Source organism: Ceraceosorus guamensis, assembly GCF_003144195.1.
Source record: "Ceraceosorus guamensis strain MCA 4658 unplaced genomic scaffold IE81scaffold_27, whole genome shotgun sequence".
In the NCBI taxonomy this organism is placed as follows: domain Eukaryota; kingdom Fungi; phylum Basidiomycota; class Exobasidiomycetes; order Ceraceosorales; family Ceraceosoraceae; genus Ceraceosorus; species Ceraceosorus guamensis.
Genome location: NW_020290022.1, coordinates 170146 through 184041, shown reverse-complemented (window position 1 = coordinate 184041; position 13896 = coordinate 170146). Strand labels below are relative to the sequence as shown.

Here is a 13896-nt window from a genome sequence, read left to right as displayed (position 1 = left end):
TGTGTATAGGTGCGCTGCAACAAAAGACCGCCCGCATACAAGCATGCAGTTCCTCGATCTCGCAGACAGCAGACGGCGGCAGCAGGTCTGCGATTCCATATGTGCAACAGGGGCCCAGGCATTTCTTGATTTAGTTCAAGGGCTACAGAGAGCGCGCTTTATTCGGGGTCTAGTTCAATAATCGCGATGCATGAAATCGCGAATCTGAATCTAGATGCGCCCTCTGCTGACGCGCATGCATCATGCCGCACTTTGACTTGCGCCCAGAGTACTCGCGACGCGACCGCTCGCCTGTGACGGCTCGCTGCGTACAATTAAGCTCAAGCGTCACATTCACACTCACCACTCACCACACACGACTCGTGACTCGGCAGACTGCTCGGTTGCCGCGCCCGAACTGCGGCCGCCCAGAGAGGGTTCTAGAATTTGGCGTATCATCAGCTGCAATCTTGAATGGGCTTGCTTACTCGCAGCTCCTATTCCCGCTACGCGCCATAGAATGCGTGTACCGATACGTGCTGCATGCTGAGGGTCCAGCCCAAACATGAATCAACGGCATGGCAACTCCGGCCCGCGGTGGATTTGACCCCCCGTAGCGGTAATGCAGATGATGATCGAGTTAACATTTGCTCCTCTAATTTACTCACTCGACTGCTCTCGACGAGACGCTACAATTGTCCACCAGCAGGCGACTCACTGCCATTCACTTGGGCCTAGTCTCTCCATGGCTCGTAGTCAAACTCGCGTACCTCTCCACCTGACCAGCCCGCTATCGAACGTTGTGGTTGAGCGCGTTTGCAATCGAACCCACACTTTCTGAACGGTCTAGACTTGTAACTTCGTCGGCGCCACCTAGCCTTTGAAGCTCAGACTCGCTTCCATCAAGTCGGAGTGCTTCAAGCCCGCCACACCACCTCGGCGTTTCAAATACTTTCCCTTTGGGGGAGAAGGCCACTTCTACTCTCTGGTAGCTGCGACTCCACTTCACCACCCGTAGCATTCAAGCGTTCCCTCGCGGCTATTTGTCGCGCCCTACTCAATTGTGTCTGTACCGCTGCGCTGCTAGCGCATGAAACCCTGCCTGTCGACAGGCCACGGCCTCGCCGCCGGTTTGTCTGGACCTTGATCGGACACGGGCGACCTCGGATCGGGAGTTGCAACGTACCTGAACGAGGGCTGTACACAAGCATCAACTCAGCCAGCTTCGAAGGCAAGTGATACGCAGCCCTTCTACATATATGGAGCGGCGATGCCTGTCGTAGACTGGGCTTCGCCTCCATCCATCGCCTCTTCTCCATCGACGCCTACTTTGCGCCCAGTCAACCTGAATTATCCCTCTTGGACAAGTCTTATCCTCGAGCCTAATCCCCAAGCCGATCCCTTTGCTACGGCCGCAGCCGCCTCTCGAACTACCTTCACCATTCCAGAACCACTTCGAGCGACACCACCACGCATCGACGCAGAAGGCGAAGCGACGATGCCAGTCATGTGTGCCCCCTCACCATCCAGCGTTTGCAGCTCCCCATCCTTCGGACCTGCTTCTCCGGCTGCCAGCCTCTCGCGTCGTCCGAGCACGACGGCATTCGGTAAAAGACGAAGCATCGTCTGCATGCAGTTGGACAGGGATGGCTCGGCGAGTCAACAGGGAAGACCTTCTGCATCAAGCAGAAGACTCGCCTCTGCTGAAGTAGTGGATGATCCATCTCACCTCAAGCGAAAACGAAGTTCCATTTCCAGCTCCACCTCCAACCTCAGCTCAACGCTCATGTCTGCTGATCGCCGCTCTTCTGTCTCTACGAAGAGAGAAGAGGAAGCTTCGGCTGCTCTCAGCGTGGAGCAACTAGGTCAAGCGGCCGCTGCTGGTCGCGTTAAGCTCACCGATGCTCAGCGAGCTTCCATAGCTAGATTGGTGGTAGCGCAGCTGAAGAGCGGTGCGACATCGCTGCCAAAGCGTGACCTTCCCTCCGATACAATGCGAGCAGAGAACGGTCAGGGCGCGGCCAGTTCTTCGCGCAACCTTGCAAGCACACGCGTTCGAGCTGCCCTTATGACTCGCACCTCTGCTTCCGCTTCGTCGCCTTCCACACGCACCACCGTCGCGTTGGCCGTGTCGAGCGCTCCGGCCTCAGCACCGACTTCAGCTTCAGCGGCCTCCTTTGGCCTGCCATTTGCTCCTGCTAGCGACGCACACCAAGGTCTTGGTGAGATTCCGCAATCACAACGCTTTCGCGAGCTCTCTGCATCGACCACTTCCTCCCTCGCTACTCGAAACTCTGCAGCGTCGACCATGTCCGCAACCTCGTCCGCAGCTAGAGCCATCGCGCCCTTTCTAGCTCGCGTGACGCGTCGAGACTCGGAGAACGTTTCACCTCTCAGCACATCACAAGGCGGCACGCACCAAGAGGATGCTGTTCGAAGCCAAGCGTCCTTGTCAAGAGCTCCCGGACTAGCTTCTTCTTGGGCTTCGTACTACGCTAGCGGAACCGCTTGGGCCGAAGCTGCGCTGGAACACGAAGCGAGACGCATGAGTGGAGGTGCGGATGATGGCAGCGATGCTCGTAGAGCAAGCAGAGTGGATCTTTCGGCATGCTGCGAGCAGGAAGAGCTGCGTGGCAGATCAGCTTCGGTTTCTTCCGCCGATTCAGAAGATCGAACGCGATCAAAGCGTGCCAGGCGTGAAGGCACCTCGAGTCGAAGGCACACAACAGAGTCTGGTGGTGGTGCGCAAAGCCAATCGACTGCGGCGTCAGTTGCTGACGGGTCCGCCTCGACGCGCAACCCCTCTGTGGCCTGGACTTCGAGCGCGCATGCGAATGTATCGGCATCGCAGACGAATCCGCAAGCCAATGTCCAGGCGCAGCCTAGCCTGGTTGGAGTGCTGAGCAATTTTGCGAACTTGCTAGAAGCTAGAGCAGAGACGTGTCAAGGGCTAGAGGACCTCGCTAGACAGGCACAACATCTCGAACCGCTTGAGACACTTTCCCGCTGGGGCCCGACTCCGTCTCCGGCTTGCCGTGAAGATGCCTCGACGGATGATGATACATCTGGAACGGCGGATGAAGGCGTTTGAAAACATCGCTCAGCATGGCTTCACCTGCTCTGCCCTCGCTGCTCTGTCTTGCATGTCCCTCAGTTCGCTGCTAGTGAAAGTATCTCTCCAGTCGTTTGGATACTCGCGATTCGCTCGTCATGACCCACACCCTTGTACTCTAGATGTTGTTCACCATCATACACGAGATTAGACAATGTCACCGGCGCCTTTTTGGAATTGCACGAATGCGATGTGTGTGTGTCTATTCGAGTGCCACCTTGGCCCTTTGGGCAAATGTTTCTGGCGTCATCAGGCTCAACTCGTCCAAAAGGGCTGCGATGAATGTTCCGGGGCCTCTGACCTCTGGTCGAGCAGCGGCCAACTCCGACGCAATCGTCATGCTCAGAATGCTGACAGTGAGTCGGGCAACGAGGTGAGCCAGCGCTCGTGGGCATCGTTGCGTCATCACCGCACTTACCCAAAAAGAGCGCCAGCCAAAAGGTCATCAGGTTGCGCCTTGACGATGGAAGATCCGGCTCCCTTCACCTCGCTACCCTGGCTCGCCAAGCAAGCAGCCGCGAGTCCCGTAGCGACCGCGACTCCCAAAGCGCACCCTGAGCCAGTAATTGCGCCCAGCAGGGCGTGCCCATTGGAGCAAGTAATCACCACCTCTCCATCGCTCAAATAATCCGTCTTTCCAGTCAACAAGACCAAACATCTTTCTCGCCTTGCGAGACTGAGCACCAGACCTCGAGCATCGCGCAACGTACCTGAGCCGCTGTCCACTCCGCGGGACTGAACCTCTGTCAAACCGGCAATGGCACCTAGTTCGGCAGCGTTGCCCTTCAGAAGCGTGATTTGGGTGTGGTCCATGATTTCTGCAGGCGTGAACGGGGCGCATTTCAGCTCTGCTCTTTGAATCTCTGCGGACGCTTCGCGTCCTGTTTGCGGATAGCTTGTACTCACCGTTGACGGCTTGCCTGCGGAACGCTGAAGCTCCGACGCCCACAGGATCCAGAACAACCGGCTACCAACGCGCAGCATACAGGGCGCGGGACCTTCTTAGCTGTCGGATCATCTTGAACCCCTGACCACGCTGACATACCTTGCCGCCTCTATTCGCCGCAGATCCAACAGCTCGCATGCCTCTCCTCGCCTCTTCACCGATCGTGCCAATGTTGAGCACCACAGCACCCGTCACGTTGCCCAAATCGTCAGCCTCGGCATCCTGATGGGACATGATGGGGCTTGCGCTCAGAGCGAGCGTCACGTTGGCGCTCAAAGTGGACGAGACGTGCGATGTCAATGTCTGGATGAGAGGCGGTGAACCTTCTCTGAGTGCGCGCAGAAACTCTCCCGACCGCGATACCAAGCTCTCGACCTTGAGCTGTGAGCGCGATGCACCGAGACCGAAAGCCGACGCGATGGGCTTCTGCGCCGAGCTTCTTGCGCTCAAGAAGGCATTCACCATAGATTTGAGCTCCCGTGCCGCTTCTTGCGCGTCTTGGCGAGCGACGATTGCGCTGATCACCGCGATGCCGGCCGGAGCATGTTCGGGTCCAGCAGCACCAAACAAGGCTCTGGCAGCGGTCCTTTGATTGATGCCGCCAATGAGCACGCTGGGAAAGCCTTGCAAAGCTTCGATGACGTGCGCAGTTCTCCTAGGCCCAAGAACCTTGTCCTCTGTTACATTTGCCTTGGATAGAGTTCCGTACACCGCACCCACACCCGCGTAATTTGCCCCGCTGGTTCGGGCAGCTGCGGCCTGCTCGACTGTGTGCACCGAGATTCCCAGCAATCGCTTAGGGCCCAGCAGAGCTCGAGCTTTCGCGACTGGAAAATCTTCCTGACCAATGTGGAGACCTACTCGCTCTGGCAATGCGAGCGCCACTGCCAAATTGTCGTTGATGAGCATCGGCACATTAAACTGAAACGATTGGACGGGTGGATGCGTTGTTGTGAGGGGGTCAGCAGGCATTCCACGTGAGATCCAAAGTTGCCTCCACCGGTACATACCTCGTCACATATCTTCAAACTCTTTTCGGCAATCTCCAACAACTCGCCGTTATCCGCATGCTTCTCTCGGATCTGTACCAGAGTCACTCCGCCTTTGAGTGATGCGCGAAGTGAGTCGTAAAAGTCAACACCAGGAGGCAGCAGCTCGCGGGAGGTGACGAGGTAGAGCGAGTAGTCTGGCGCATTCAGCTTCGTCATGGTGCCGCGATTGACTCAAGCAAGATGCAAAGGCAACGCTGTCCGAGTCGCTGATTCACGTGAATGGTACGAAAAGACGTCGAGCTTGAGTCAAAAGTAAGTCCTGAATGATTTTGAGTCAATATTGAATTCGAAGTCCTGACTTTCTAGCTTTCTCTGATGACCAATGAATCTAGAATCTCGAGTCCAAAGGCAAAGCAGGCTCCCCGGAGGTGGAGGCTGCGCTCGCTGGCCACGTGATCCAGAGGGATCGAAGATGCGCGCGATATAGTGTGCATACCTGATGACTAGGCGCGTCCTGCTTTCTTGTGTGCGTGAGCGTGGGAGAGTCATCGCAACGCGCGGTGCCGTCCGCGGGCGCGCGCGTTTAAGATCTGCATGCGGGCGCGGCTGGTTTTGCGAAGCCGGGATGATTGATCGAGGGATGCACTCGTGACTTATTTGGACAAAAGTCGATGGACTGACCATGCACACGATCCAGGGGTTTGGTAGACTCAACACTCTTCACGACCTCCTCAACGGCAGCCTTTCAGCGTTGCCATACACAACGATCGGAGCCTGGTCCATCCGCCTGTCCCTTCCGCCCTGAAGGCTTCTCCCTTCATCAAGTGAAAAGCTACCCAACTGGGTACCTCGCATCAGCGGCGGCTGGCATGGCACAACCATTTATCAATCCATTAACGGGTCAAGCGATAGCGTCGCAGGCACAGTCCTCTGCGGGCTCATCAAGGCGCAGCAGTAGAAGAGGAGGTATAGCGGGCGGGGCGCTCAAGAGGGCAGGCCTGATCGATGAAGATGTAGGCATGAGGAGCGCGGATCGAGGATCCGCTAACGGATCAAGTAGAGGAAGTGGCTCTGGCGGAACATCCTCAAGAGGAGGTCATTCTTCTTCCAAGGCCACTGTGAGTGCATCAGAGCTGCCAGCTAAGTGAACTTTACTAAGGACGTCGTGACTCTGCTCGTTCAGGCTCGAGATCGCGCGAATCCGCTCTCTCGATCAGACCGACCGAAGGGTCATGCCAAGGGCAAAGACAGAGATGTAGCAGCAGCTGGCGTGGCGTACTCCATCAAGGGACAGTCGCATAATGGTCAATCATTAGGTGGATCTTCGAAGGGCGGCAGAGTGCCTGGTGGGGATGTGACGAACGATTCGAAAGGGACATCCAACCTCAACAGCAAATCTATAGAAGTGCTTAGGCGCTTCTTGACCAGCAGGTGGAATGCTGAAGCCCAATTCCTCAATCTTGAAGTGAGTCTCCATGCATGAACAGGGAGCTGCACGCCCTCGCTCAGCTTCTTCGGTCTCTTGATTGGCGCGCAACACAGCGCATGGCAGGGGATGAGATACTGGAAAAGGCTCACATCAAGGCGCCTGGGGTGGAAGGGTCGCCCAGAGAGATTAGCTTGGCGATGTTCAGGTTGGCACAAGACATGTTTCCAGGCGTGAGTGTATGCTATAGATTGGCCGGGCGGGGTCAGCAAGCAAAGCTGACTTTGGGGACCTATCATGCTTCCAGTGCGTCACAATCTCTCTGGCGCACAACAACTTCAAGACCTTGATGCCTGTGAATGCCTTGCCACAATACCTTCCAAAGCTTCAGGTGAGCCGGATTAGGGTCATTCGACGGAGCACGAACTTGGCTCACAGCCCGTCTGCGTGAATCGACAGAATCTTTCGCTCGAATCAAACGACCTCAAGTGGGTCAGGGATCTAATCTGGCAGCCCTCGATGAAAGGGCGGCCCACTCCTCGGTTTGCATCCCTCAAGGAGCTGATGCTGCTAGGAAATCCTGTGCGAGAGAATGCTACCGCAGCTGGAAATGCGGCGGGCTACAGGGCAGAGGTCCTAGCGAAGTTCCCACACCTGACTCTGTTGGATAGGGAACCGGTGACTCAGGAAGAATTGACAGCCGCTGCTCAGGTCAAGAACACAGATCCGGCAGCTGCTAGCGCGGCTGCTGCTGGCGTGCAAGTCAAGCCTTTTCCCGTCGCGATGAGACCGGGATTCAGCGACGAAGCCAGCAAAGCGATCGTGCCTGCTTTCCTACAAAAGTGAGAGTAATGCTTTTGCCTTGACGAGGCGCTGCTCATCTTCAAGCCTCTCCGTCGCTCAGATACTTTAGCCTTTTCGACCAAGACAGACCGGCTTTGCGACCAGTATACGCGCCTCGCGCAGGCTTTTCGATGATCGAGCACCGACAAGTGCCACCTCGTGCAAGGGCGCTTGGCTATCAGAACAGCAAAGATTTACCGCGACAGAAAGATTTGAATTGGAAAGCATACAAGGATGTTCCATCTCATAACATCATGACGCTCGGCAATCGTGAGTGTGACCGCGGCACACGGTCTATTTGGACATGTGCATAGCTGATCGCGAACCTCTCCACTGCAGGCCGGCCTCACAGCGGATTTCCTCATGGGCCCAACTCCATCGTTGGCGTCTTGACCAAATTGCCGAAGACGACACACCCACTAACGGACGCGTCCAAATTCGTGGTGGACGCCTGGGTGATGCCGAATACTTCTATCGGCGCTCGCACAGCGTCTGTCAGGCCCGAGGCAGGTCCTGCCAATCCATCGCAGCCCGAATCTGAACCCGAAGCTGTGATCTTCATTAACGTTCACGGCCAATTTCAAGAAGCTCCCTCTCAGGGCTTCAGGTCTTTCAGCAGGTCTTTCATAGTCGCGCCCGTCGTGCCTGGGTCGCAAGCCGCCAGTTCGGGATGGCCCTGCGTCGTTTTGGAGGATCAACTGATCGTCAGGCCATATGCTGGAACTCACGCTTGGGCCGACAATGCCTTGCCGACTGACACGGTTCAGCCCGGCAACAACAGCGCTGCGCCAGCGCCAGCTGCTGTATCTGGGCCTAGCACTGCGACAAACCCTGGATTCTCCCTCGAAGCCCTTCCACCGCACCTCAAAGGTATTGCGCCCGCACAAGGTCTTGTGAGTATTGCTTCTCATGAAGGTGCGCGTGCCAGCAGTTCTGACATGTTAGCATCGCTGCACCTCAGAACGAGCAGCAACACATCTTATCCTTGCAAGTAGCCGCCCAGACGGGCCTCACTTATCCTTTCGCTGTTCAGTGTCTCTCTCAGAACGCTTGGGAGCCCAGCCAGGCCATGACAAACTTTGAGCAGCTGAGAAATGCTGGAAGCATCCCAGCGGAAGCCTTTCATCGATGAATTGTCAGATCTCGCCTTCTCTACTACATGCCCCAGATTGCCGCCCAGTCGCTTCCTCGCACTCGCCCTGCACACGCGACATCACATTATATCGCCATGCATTTGCAATACTATCCAATAGCGGAGCGTGACGCGCCGAGAGCGCAATGTCAGCATCACGGTCGAGTGGATGGGCGCAAAGCGCTCCAAGGACCAGCATCCTGCGGTCTCAAGAGCCTTATAGGGTACCTTTTCCCCTGATACTCGATTGAGCCACCAGGTGCGTCTTTGTTGCTCTTCGAGGACTGCGGCTCTCCGGTGATATCCAGATCCAGTCCATCTGATAGCCTCGACAGCACAAGATTGGAGCACAATAGAGAATATGCGCCATATGGACTCGCAGCATCGCTTGCTTTCGAGGCCTGCCCCGAGCTTGAGCTGCTGCGCTTTGCTCTGTCTGCGGCTGTGCGTGATTGCGGCCGTGGTGGAGAAGGATGGTAGACGTAGCCAGATTGCCTGCAAAAGTTGATAATTGGTCGCAATCAGCCCTACAAAAAGGCGAGTATAGGCTCGAAGTTGGGCAAGACCTCACGCATCAAACCTTAGCGCGCGAGGTTGGAAGGGAAACTTGTAACTTCCGCCCCACGTCAGCTCGCCCAAATCTGTCAGTTCCCTGAACACCACTGCCGTTCCACCGGGCGCAGAGCTCAAAAAGTTTTGTTCTCCTTGGCAAGGACTTAGCCAGTGAAAGCCCAATTTGTGCGCTTCCTCGGCAGCTTTGGAGGGCGCTAGGAGAGGCCCATCCCACGCTTCGTAGTCCATCTCTTCTTCAACGTTGGAGTCTTTGCTGGAGGCCAGCGATTGCGCCATCGCTACAGCTGGAGCGCCGGGATCTTCTGTGGCGTCGCCGTCTTGCAGACCCAAGGTGTAGGGATTGGGCCTGAGATTCCGGTAGAAAAAGTCCAGGAATTGAGGGTCCTTGAAGCATGACGTCAGGTTCTTGGGCGAGACGGATGCCAGAAACAATTGAGCGTGTACGTCCGCATGGTATAGATAGCACCGGCGGGGAGCCTCTTCCGCAGGGGTTGGAGTGCTCGAGGATGATTGGAATTGTCTCAGAGAGCACCCGGCGCTTGACGTCGGCAACCACGTCGAACTTCGTCCTACTGGAGGCTGCCAGAGTCGACTTCGAACACACACATGAGACCCCGCTCGAGTGACTCGAGCACTTGAAAACGCAGCCATCTCGGGTCTTAGCGCCAGTTCTGTATGTCTGTGAACTCTTCGATGGCCTTGTCTTGGTACACTCTTCCCTTGCTCGTCCTTGCCCTAGGATGATCTGTCGACTGGTAGAAGTCTCGACACTCAAGCCTGTTGCACAGAGGTCCTTCAGCCAGTCCAGGCGACTTGTGCAGGGAGTCTCTTTTCCTGTGAGGCTTCCGCGGTGTGTAATAGACCTGCGCGTGTGGATTCGCGGGCCACTGAGCTTGCGTCCCCGAGCAGTCCTTGCAGTTTGCACCCCGGCTTGAGTCATCACAACAAAGTTGTGAGTGAGGACGTGTTACCAACGGTGTAGCAGTTCGCGGCAACGCGTCAGCTCTCCTCATCACGCAGCTATGAACGGCCGAAAGGGCCGGATGCATCTAGGATTCTACAGCAACTCAAAACGTATATATACAATTGCCAAAATCTGCGTATTCATCTACGGCCATACCCCCGGAAACGAGCCACATCCCGTCCGATCTGTGATAGCAGGTGCAGCGAGCAAAGCGAGCTGCACGGGATGATGGGAGTGAGAACCGTATATATATTTGTGACATGATCAGTCTAGTATCTACGGCCACACCACAGGAAACGTGCCTGGTCCCGTCTGATCCCAGAAGCGGAAACCCTGTAGGGTCTGGTCAGTAATGAGGTGGGGGACCACTCGTGAATCCCAGATGCCGTAGGTTTTTTGTTTTGCCTTTTGGGCACGCAGTGTCTCGAAAGCTTGCCTTCTGCACTCGCTCGCCGCTTCCCGCTGCTGAATGAGGAGATTAGCAGAGCGTTCGTGCCATGCGTTTTAGGATGCCATTTGCACGGGCACCCCGTCGTTGACTCTTGACTGCTAAACGCGTGACGTCAGATCTCTCACAACGCGAGTCAGCAGCGATCAAACGCTCGCATGCTCCTTATTGACGAATGTGAGTCGCCCTGTCAGTCCGGCACACACCAGTCACAGAAAGTCATATGCGCCCACAAACGGCCACCAGATGCACTCTCTCGAGCCTTTAGCTGACAGAAGCTTGAGCCCTTTTTCGGCCTTTTGGAAGGGCCCCCTGCTAACGGCTCCGTGGTGGCGCGAGGCCAGCCCTTGAAGCGCACAGGACCGGACAATCTTGAAAGCTTGCACCGATGGGCCGGTCGCGGGATCGACAGTGGCAAGTTTCCAGGTAGGGCACCGATTTTGCTGATATGCCAGGAAGCTGGGGCGCAAGCACTGACCGCCGCGCTGCGGAGCCCGGCAAGTCGGTTCACATGAGCTGCTATCAGCTCTCAACTTGGATTCTGGTGAGCCAAAGCAGCTGCCATATGCGAGGGAGCCCCAAGGCGGCTGCGCGTGTCGTGCGAACAGAAGCTCCGAGGAGCTTCACAACCCAGCGTAGGCCACCACGTTAGCTCTCAAATGCCGGGTCTCCACTACGCGCAGAGCAGCGAAGAGACGTCAGCGTCAGCCTACTGCCTCGACGTCTCCCAGTTCCGCTCGAAGAGACGAGATCTCTCCACAACACCACCCCATGACCTCAAGTTCGGGCGAAGGTACACTGGCATCTCGCCGATCCAAGGCAGAGCCGGGTTTCTCCGATTAGTGCACCTGGTCGCTTCGTGAGATCACAATTTGAGTGAGGGACACCCGCGCAAAGCAAGTCGACAGCAGGCAGGTGATGCAGCATGGATGCTTGATTGCTATTGCGATGGAGAGCTGCGCGCTGGCGACGGCGCCAACGACACCCCTCGTGCTACGTCGGCGCCAGCTTGTTCGCATTACAGACGGCTGACATGATTGCCGAGCCTGGCCATAAGGGTGGAGACTTGTCGATGTTGATGGTACAAGCAAGAGCGTGGCAGATCTCTTTTTGAAACGATCGGGGAACTCTGTCTAAGCGACCTCTCGCTTTCCTTGACGCGCCTCGCGAACAGCCTTCTCTGTGCCGTGTTTGCTGTTGCAAGACGGGAAAGAAGAGCGCGTCAGCAATAATGCCCCCTCACAACAGGCATCCTGATCGTGGCAACATGAAAAAACGCGCCCAGCTCGCATCGCTCCGTTCTGAGGCCAAGCGCAGACTTGTTGCGAACCCAACTTCCCGTGCGCCGAGAGCCTGCCCCGTTCAGATCCCGGCCCGAGTTTTAAAGCCGCGCCCCCCACCTTCCATTTCCCTACTTCCAAGCACCCCGTTCGCGACCTAGCTTGCGACGCATTCGTGCCAGCATCCGCCCAGCTCCTTCTTTGCCCCCGACGCGACACAGCTATTCCTCCTCGCTCCCCTCCATATGATACTAACGCGTAACGCTGGTTTCTGAGGAACTTGGGATTAACCTTGAGAGGTGGCAGCAGAATTTGTAAGTACCAAAGTCGCGCGGTAGCGACTAGTCACTGCAACTCACGCCTCGCAAGTTTGGGTACTTGTTCGTCTTGGGCTTCTTGATACCGTTGCGGTGCGCCTTGCGCGACTAAGGAGCAGAAAGCGCGAGGGGCTGAACAACTCAGCATCTGGTCGTGGCGATGCGTCAATGCACACGTCATAATCCACTCACCTGGTTGTGCTGCGAAGCGTTCTTAGACTTGGCCATCGTGACTAGCGAGGGTAGAGGAGGGCAACTATGTCAGGGCCGATGGGATCTTGGCCATCCTCCCAATATTTCCCTCCAATCGAGCCCGCAACGCAGCGCAGCTTCACCACCATCATTCCACCTTCAAAATCGACTTTCCCCTGCTCCCCGCCATGCCAGTACTTACCAAATTCTCAGAGGTGTCGAAAAAGGTGTGATATGGGACCTTGAGGTGAGGGAAACAAGTGTCGCAAGGACCGGCAGCTGCGCCTCCATGCAAGTCTTCCCGTCGACATGGCGCCAGCCGCCAGCTTCGCTCAGCCGCAGTGCCACGTGCGTTTCCTGGCGCGACCCACTTTGGGGGACTTCTGCGCCTGCATGCATCCCGTCGAGCTCGATTAGAAAATAGACTTTGATATGTTCTTGATTTTAATGCCAGGAGAATTTAAAATCGCGAGGCGTCTACGACCCCATCAGCAGCTGAGTCGTGAGTGCAACGCTTACAACTGGTCGCATCACGGGCTACTCAACCCAGCCACCGTGACATCCCCTTCATTGCGCAGCCCTTCCCAGCTGTGGTCTATACTAGTACTCCATCGCCCATTCTCGCCAGCCAGTCCCAATGTCCTTCTTGCAGACATCCTTCCAGCGCGCCGGTAGGCAATCCCTCAGCCATGCATCGAACATAGCCGGTCCTAGTCGAATTCCAGCGCGACAACTTTCGAGCGCCATTGCTGTGAAAGCGGAGAGACCAAGCTCGGGAGTGGGAGGACGAATCTCTTCTTTGATGGAGAATTTGCAGCAACAGCAACAGGAACAGCAGCAGGCAGGGTCAGCAGCGGGTGGCGCTGGCAGAGCTCCCTCTTTGGGTCCCGCTGTCAAAGTTCCACCTCTCGTAAGGAGTCAAGTGAGTCTTCGCATTTCGCATGACAAGGGCGATGGGATCAAGGGTCAAGGCGTTTGGAAGGTTTGCTTCCTAATTGCATACTCATCGGCTATCTGCTTTTCAATCAGCACTACGTCCCAGCCACTCTCAACGTGCAGACGCACGCACCTCGGACCTATTTCAGAGCGATCCCTCTCTTGGGACCAGGACGTGCTGAAGCAGAACTCGTTGACCAGCTCCATAAGCTTCAACTGCGACCCGGCCACCCATCCTTAGCCGACGACTCGTACAAGAACCCCGTACTGCTCATGCCTTACATCTCTGACATGGGCAAGATCAAGAGGAGGGCATTGAGTAGGTTGACGAGGAGATCCCAGAGGGAAGTCGGTAAAGCTATCAGGAGAGCTCGGGCGATGGGACTTGTACCCATCATGAGCAACCAGGACAGTGCAGGATGGAGACTGCGATGATTCGGATTCAGCGCCAACGCCCAGTCTTTTCAGCAAATTGTTTGTTGCTTATGCATCATTCACACCCTACTGCCAACTCGTGCATTTAAGATGTCGACATTTCCTATGGCTGCGGCGTCAGGCGACCTGCGGCAATGGATGGCGTGTCAATGCATTCCCTAGCTAGCTATCTGGCTACATGGACGGCGGCAGCCCAGAGACAGCTCACTGCACGCTACGTCCGTGTACTACTGGCATTGCGTGCAAGATGAAAGTATAGGAAACAAGTATGCAAGAGTCATTCATGATGGGAGAGACAAGTGATTACGCGAGACGTTGGTC

At 56.2% G+C, this 13896-nt stretch overlaps 6 protein-coding genes across 6 annotated transcripts; 3 read left to right on the top strand and 3 right to left on the bottom strand.

Moving 5' to 3' along the window:
* Positions 1-1124: 1124 nt before the first annotated feature.
* Positions 1125-3291, top strand: IE81DRAFT_118484 (hypothetical protein). Its single transcript, XM_025510166.1, has one exon. It carries the CDS (start codon positions 1250-1252, stop codon positions 3068-3070), a length of 1821 nt encoding a protein of 606 aa, XP_025369840.1. The 5' UTR covers positions 1125-1249; the 3' UTR covers positions 3071-3291.
* On the bottom strand, positions 3203-5455 carry IE81DRAFT_323233 (hydroxyethylthiazole kinase). The gene is made up of 5 exons (XM_025513874.1): positions 5048-5455; positions 4137-4958; positions 3998-4058; positions 3510-3909; positions 3203-3441 (listed from the first exon to the last, which is right to left on the bottom strand). Exons 1-5 carry the CDS (start codon positions 5243-5245, stop codon positions 3294-3296), a joined length of 1629 nt encoding a protein of 542 aa, XP_025369839.1. The 5' UTR covers positions 5246-5455; the 3' UTR covers positions 3203-3293.
* Positions 5456-5672: 217 nt separating this feature from the next.
* IE81DRAFT_337316 (NTF2-like protein) lies at positions 5673-8590 on the top strand. The gene is made up of 8 exons (XM_025515502.1): positions 5673-6147; positions 6213-6494; positions 6572-6688; positions 6763-6846; positions 6915-7297; positions 7360-7568; positions 7638-8191; positions 8260-8590. The coding sequence occupies exons 1-8, from the start codon at positions 5899-5901 to the stop codon at positions 8428-8430; spliced, it is 2049 nt and encodes a 682-aa protein (XP_025369838.1). The 5' UTR covers positions 5673-5898; the 3' UTR covers positions 8431-8590.
* IE81DRAFT_366421 (hypothetical protein) lies at positions 8411-10036 on the bottom strand. Its single transcript, XM_025517007.1, has 2 exons — positions 9002-10036; positions 8411-8925 (listed from the first exon to the last, which is right to left on the bottom strand). Exons 1-2 carry the CDS (start codon positions 9652-9654, stop codon positions 8586-8588), a joined length of 993 nt encoding a protein of 330 aa, XP_025369837.1. The 5' UTR covers positions 9655-10036; the 3' UTR covers positions 8411-8585.
* Positions 10037-11327: 1291 nt separating this feature from the next.
* On the bottom strand, positions 11328-12314 carry IE81DRAFT_323230 (hypothetical protein). The gene is made up of 4 exons (XM_025513873.1): positions 12205-12314; positions 12055-12120; positions 11952-11986; positions 11328-11609 (listed from the first exon to the last, which is right to left on the bottom strand). The coding sequence occupies exons 1-4, from the start codon at positions 12238-12240 to the stop codon at positions 11549-11551; spliced, it is 198 nt and encodes a 65-aa protein (XP_025369836.1). The 5' UTR covers positions 12241-12314; the 3' UTR covers positions 11328-11548.
* Positions 12315-12693: 379 nt separating this feature from the next.
* Positions 12694-13880, top strand: IE81DRAFT_323228 (hypothetical protein). Its single transcript, XM_025513872.1, has 2 exons — positions 12694-13126; positions 13234-13880. The coding sequence occupies exons 1-2, from the start codon at positions 13007-13009 to the stop codon at positions 13573-13575; spliced, it is 462 nt and encodes a 153-aa protein (XP_025369835.1). The 5' UTR covers positions 12694-13006; the 3' UTR covers positions 13576-13880.
* Positions 13881-13896: the final 16 nt, after the last annotated feature.

What these genes read in the sequence shown, in the direction of transcription:
- IE81DRAFT_323228 (XM_025513872.1), top strand. Translation starts at nt 13,007, where the DNA reads ATGGAGAATTTGCAGCAACAGCAACAGGAACAGCAGCAGGCAGGGTCA. An exon ending in CACCTCTCGTAAGGAGTCAA is followed by an intron (nt 13,127 to 13,233) that starts GTGAGTCTTCGC and finishes CTTTTCAATCAG; the next exon opens with CACTACGTCCCAGCCACTCT.
- IE81DRAFT_118484 (XM_025510166.1), top strand. Translation starts at nt 1,250, where the DNA reads ATGCCTGTCGTAGACTGGGCTTCGCCTCCATCCATCGCCTCTTCTCCA.
- IE81DRAFT_323233 (XM_025513874.1), bottom strand. Translation starts at nt 5,245, where the DNA reads ATGACGAAGCTGAATGCGCCAGACTACTCGCTCTACCTCGTCACCTCC. An exon ending in GTTTGAAGATATGTGACGAG is followed by an intron (nt 4,959 to 5,047) that starts GTATGTACCGGT and finishes CAATCGTTTCAG; the next exon opens with TTTAATGTGCCGATGCTCAT. An exon ending in TTGGCTGGCGCTCTTTTTGG is followed by an intron (nt 3,442 to 3,509) that starts GTAAGTGCGGTG and finishes ACTCACTGTCAG; the next exon opens with CATTCTGAGCATGACGATTG.
- IE81DRAFT_323230 (XM_025513873.1), bottom strand. Translation starts at nt 12,240, where the DNA reads ATGGCCAAGTCTAAGAACGCTTCGCAGCACAACCAG. An exon ending in ACGCTTCGCAGCACAACCAG is followed by an intron (nt 12,121 to 12,204) that starts GTGAGTGGATTA and finishes TCTGCTCCTTAG; the next exon opens with TCGCGCAAGGCGCACCGCAA. An exon ending in CTCAGAAACCAGCGTTACGC is followed by an intron (nt 11,610 to 11,951) that starts GTTAGTATCATA and finishes GTCTTGCAACAG; the next exon opens with CAAACACGGCACAGAGAAGG.
- IE81DRAFT_337316 (XM_025515502.1), top strand. Translation starts at nt 5,899, where the DNA reads ATGGCACAACCATTTATCAATCCATTAACGGGTCAAGCGATAGCGTCG. An exon ending in CACAAGACATGTTTCCAGGC is followed by an intron (nt 6,689 to 6,762) that starts GTGAGTGTATGC and finishes TCATGCTTCCAG; the next exon opens with TGCGTCACAATCTCTCTGGC. An exon ending in TTGCGCCCGCACAAGGTCTT is followed by an intron (nt 8,192 to 8,259) that starts GTGAGTATTGCT and finishes GCTGCACCTCAG; the next exon opens with AACGAGCAGCAACACATCTT.
- IE81DRAFT_366421 (XM_025517007.1), bottom strand. Translation starts at nt 9,654, where the DNA reads ATGGCTGCGTTTTCAAGTGCTCGAGTCACTCGAGCGGGGTCTCATGTG. An exon ending in CGCGCGCTAAGGTTTGATGC is followed by an intron (nt 8,926 to 9,001) that starts GTGAGGTCTTGC and finishes CAACTTTTGCAG; the next exon opens with GCAATCTGGCTACGTCTACC.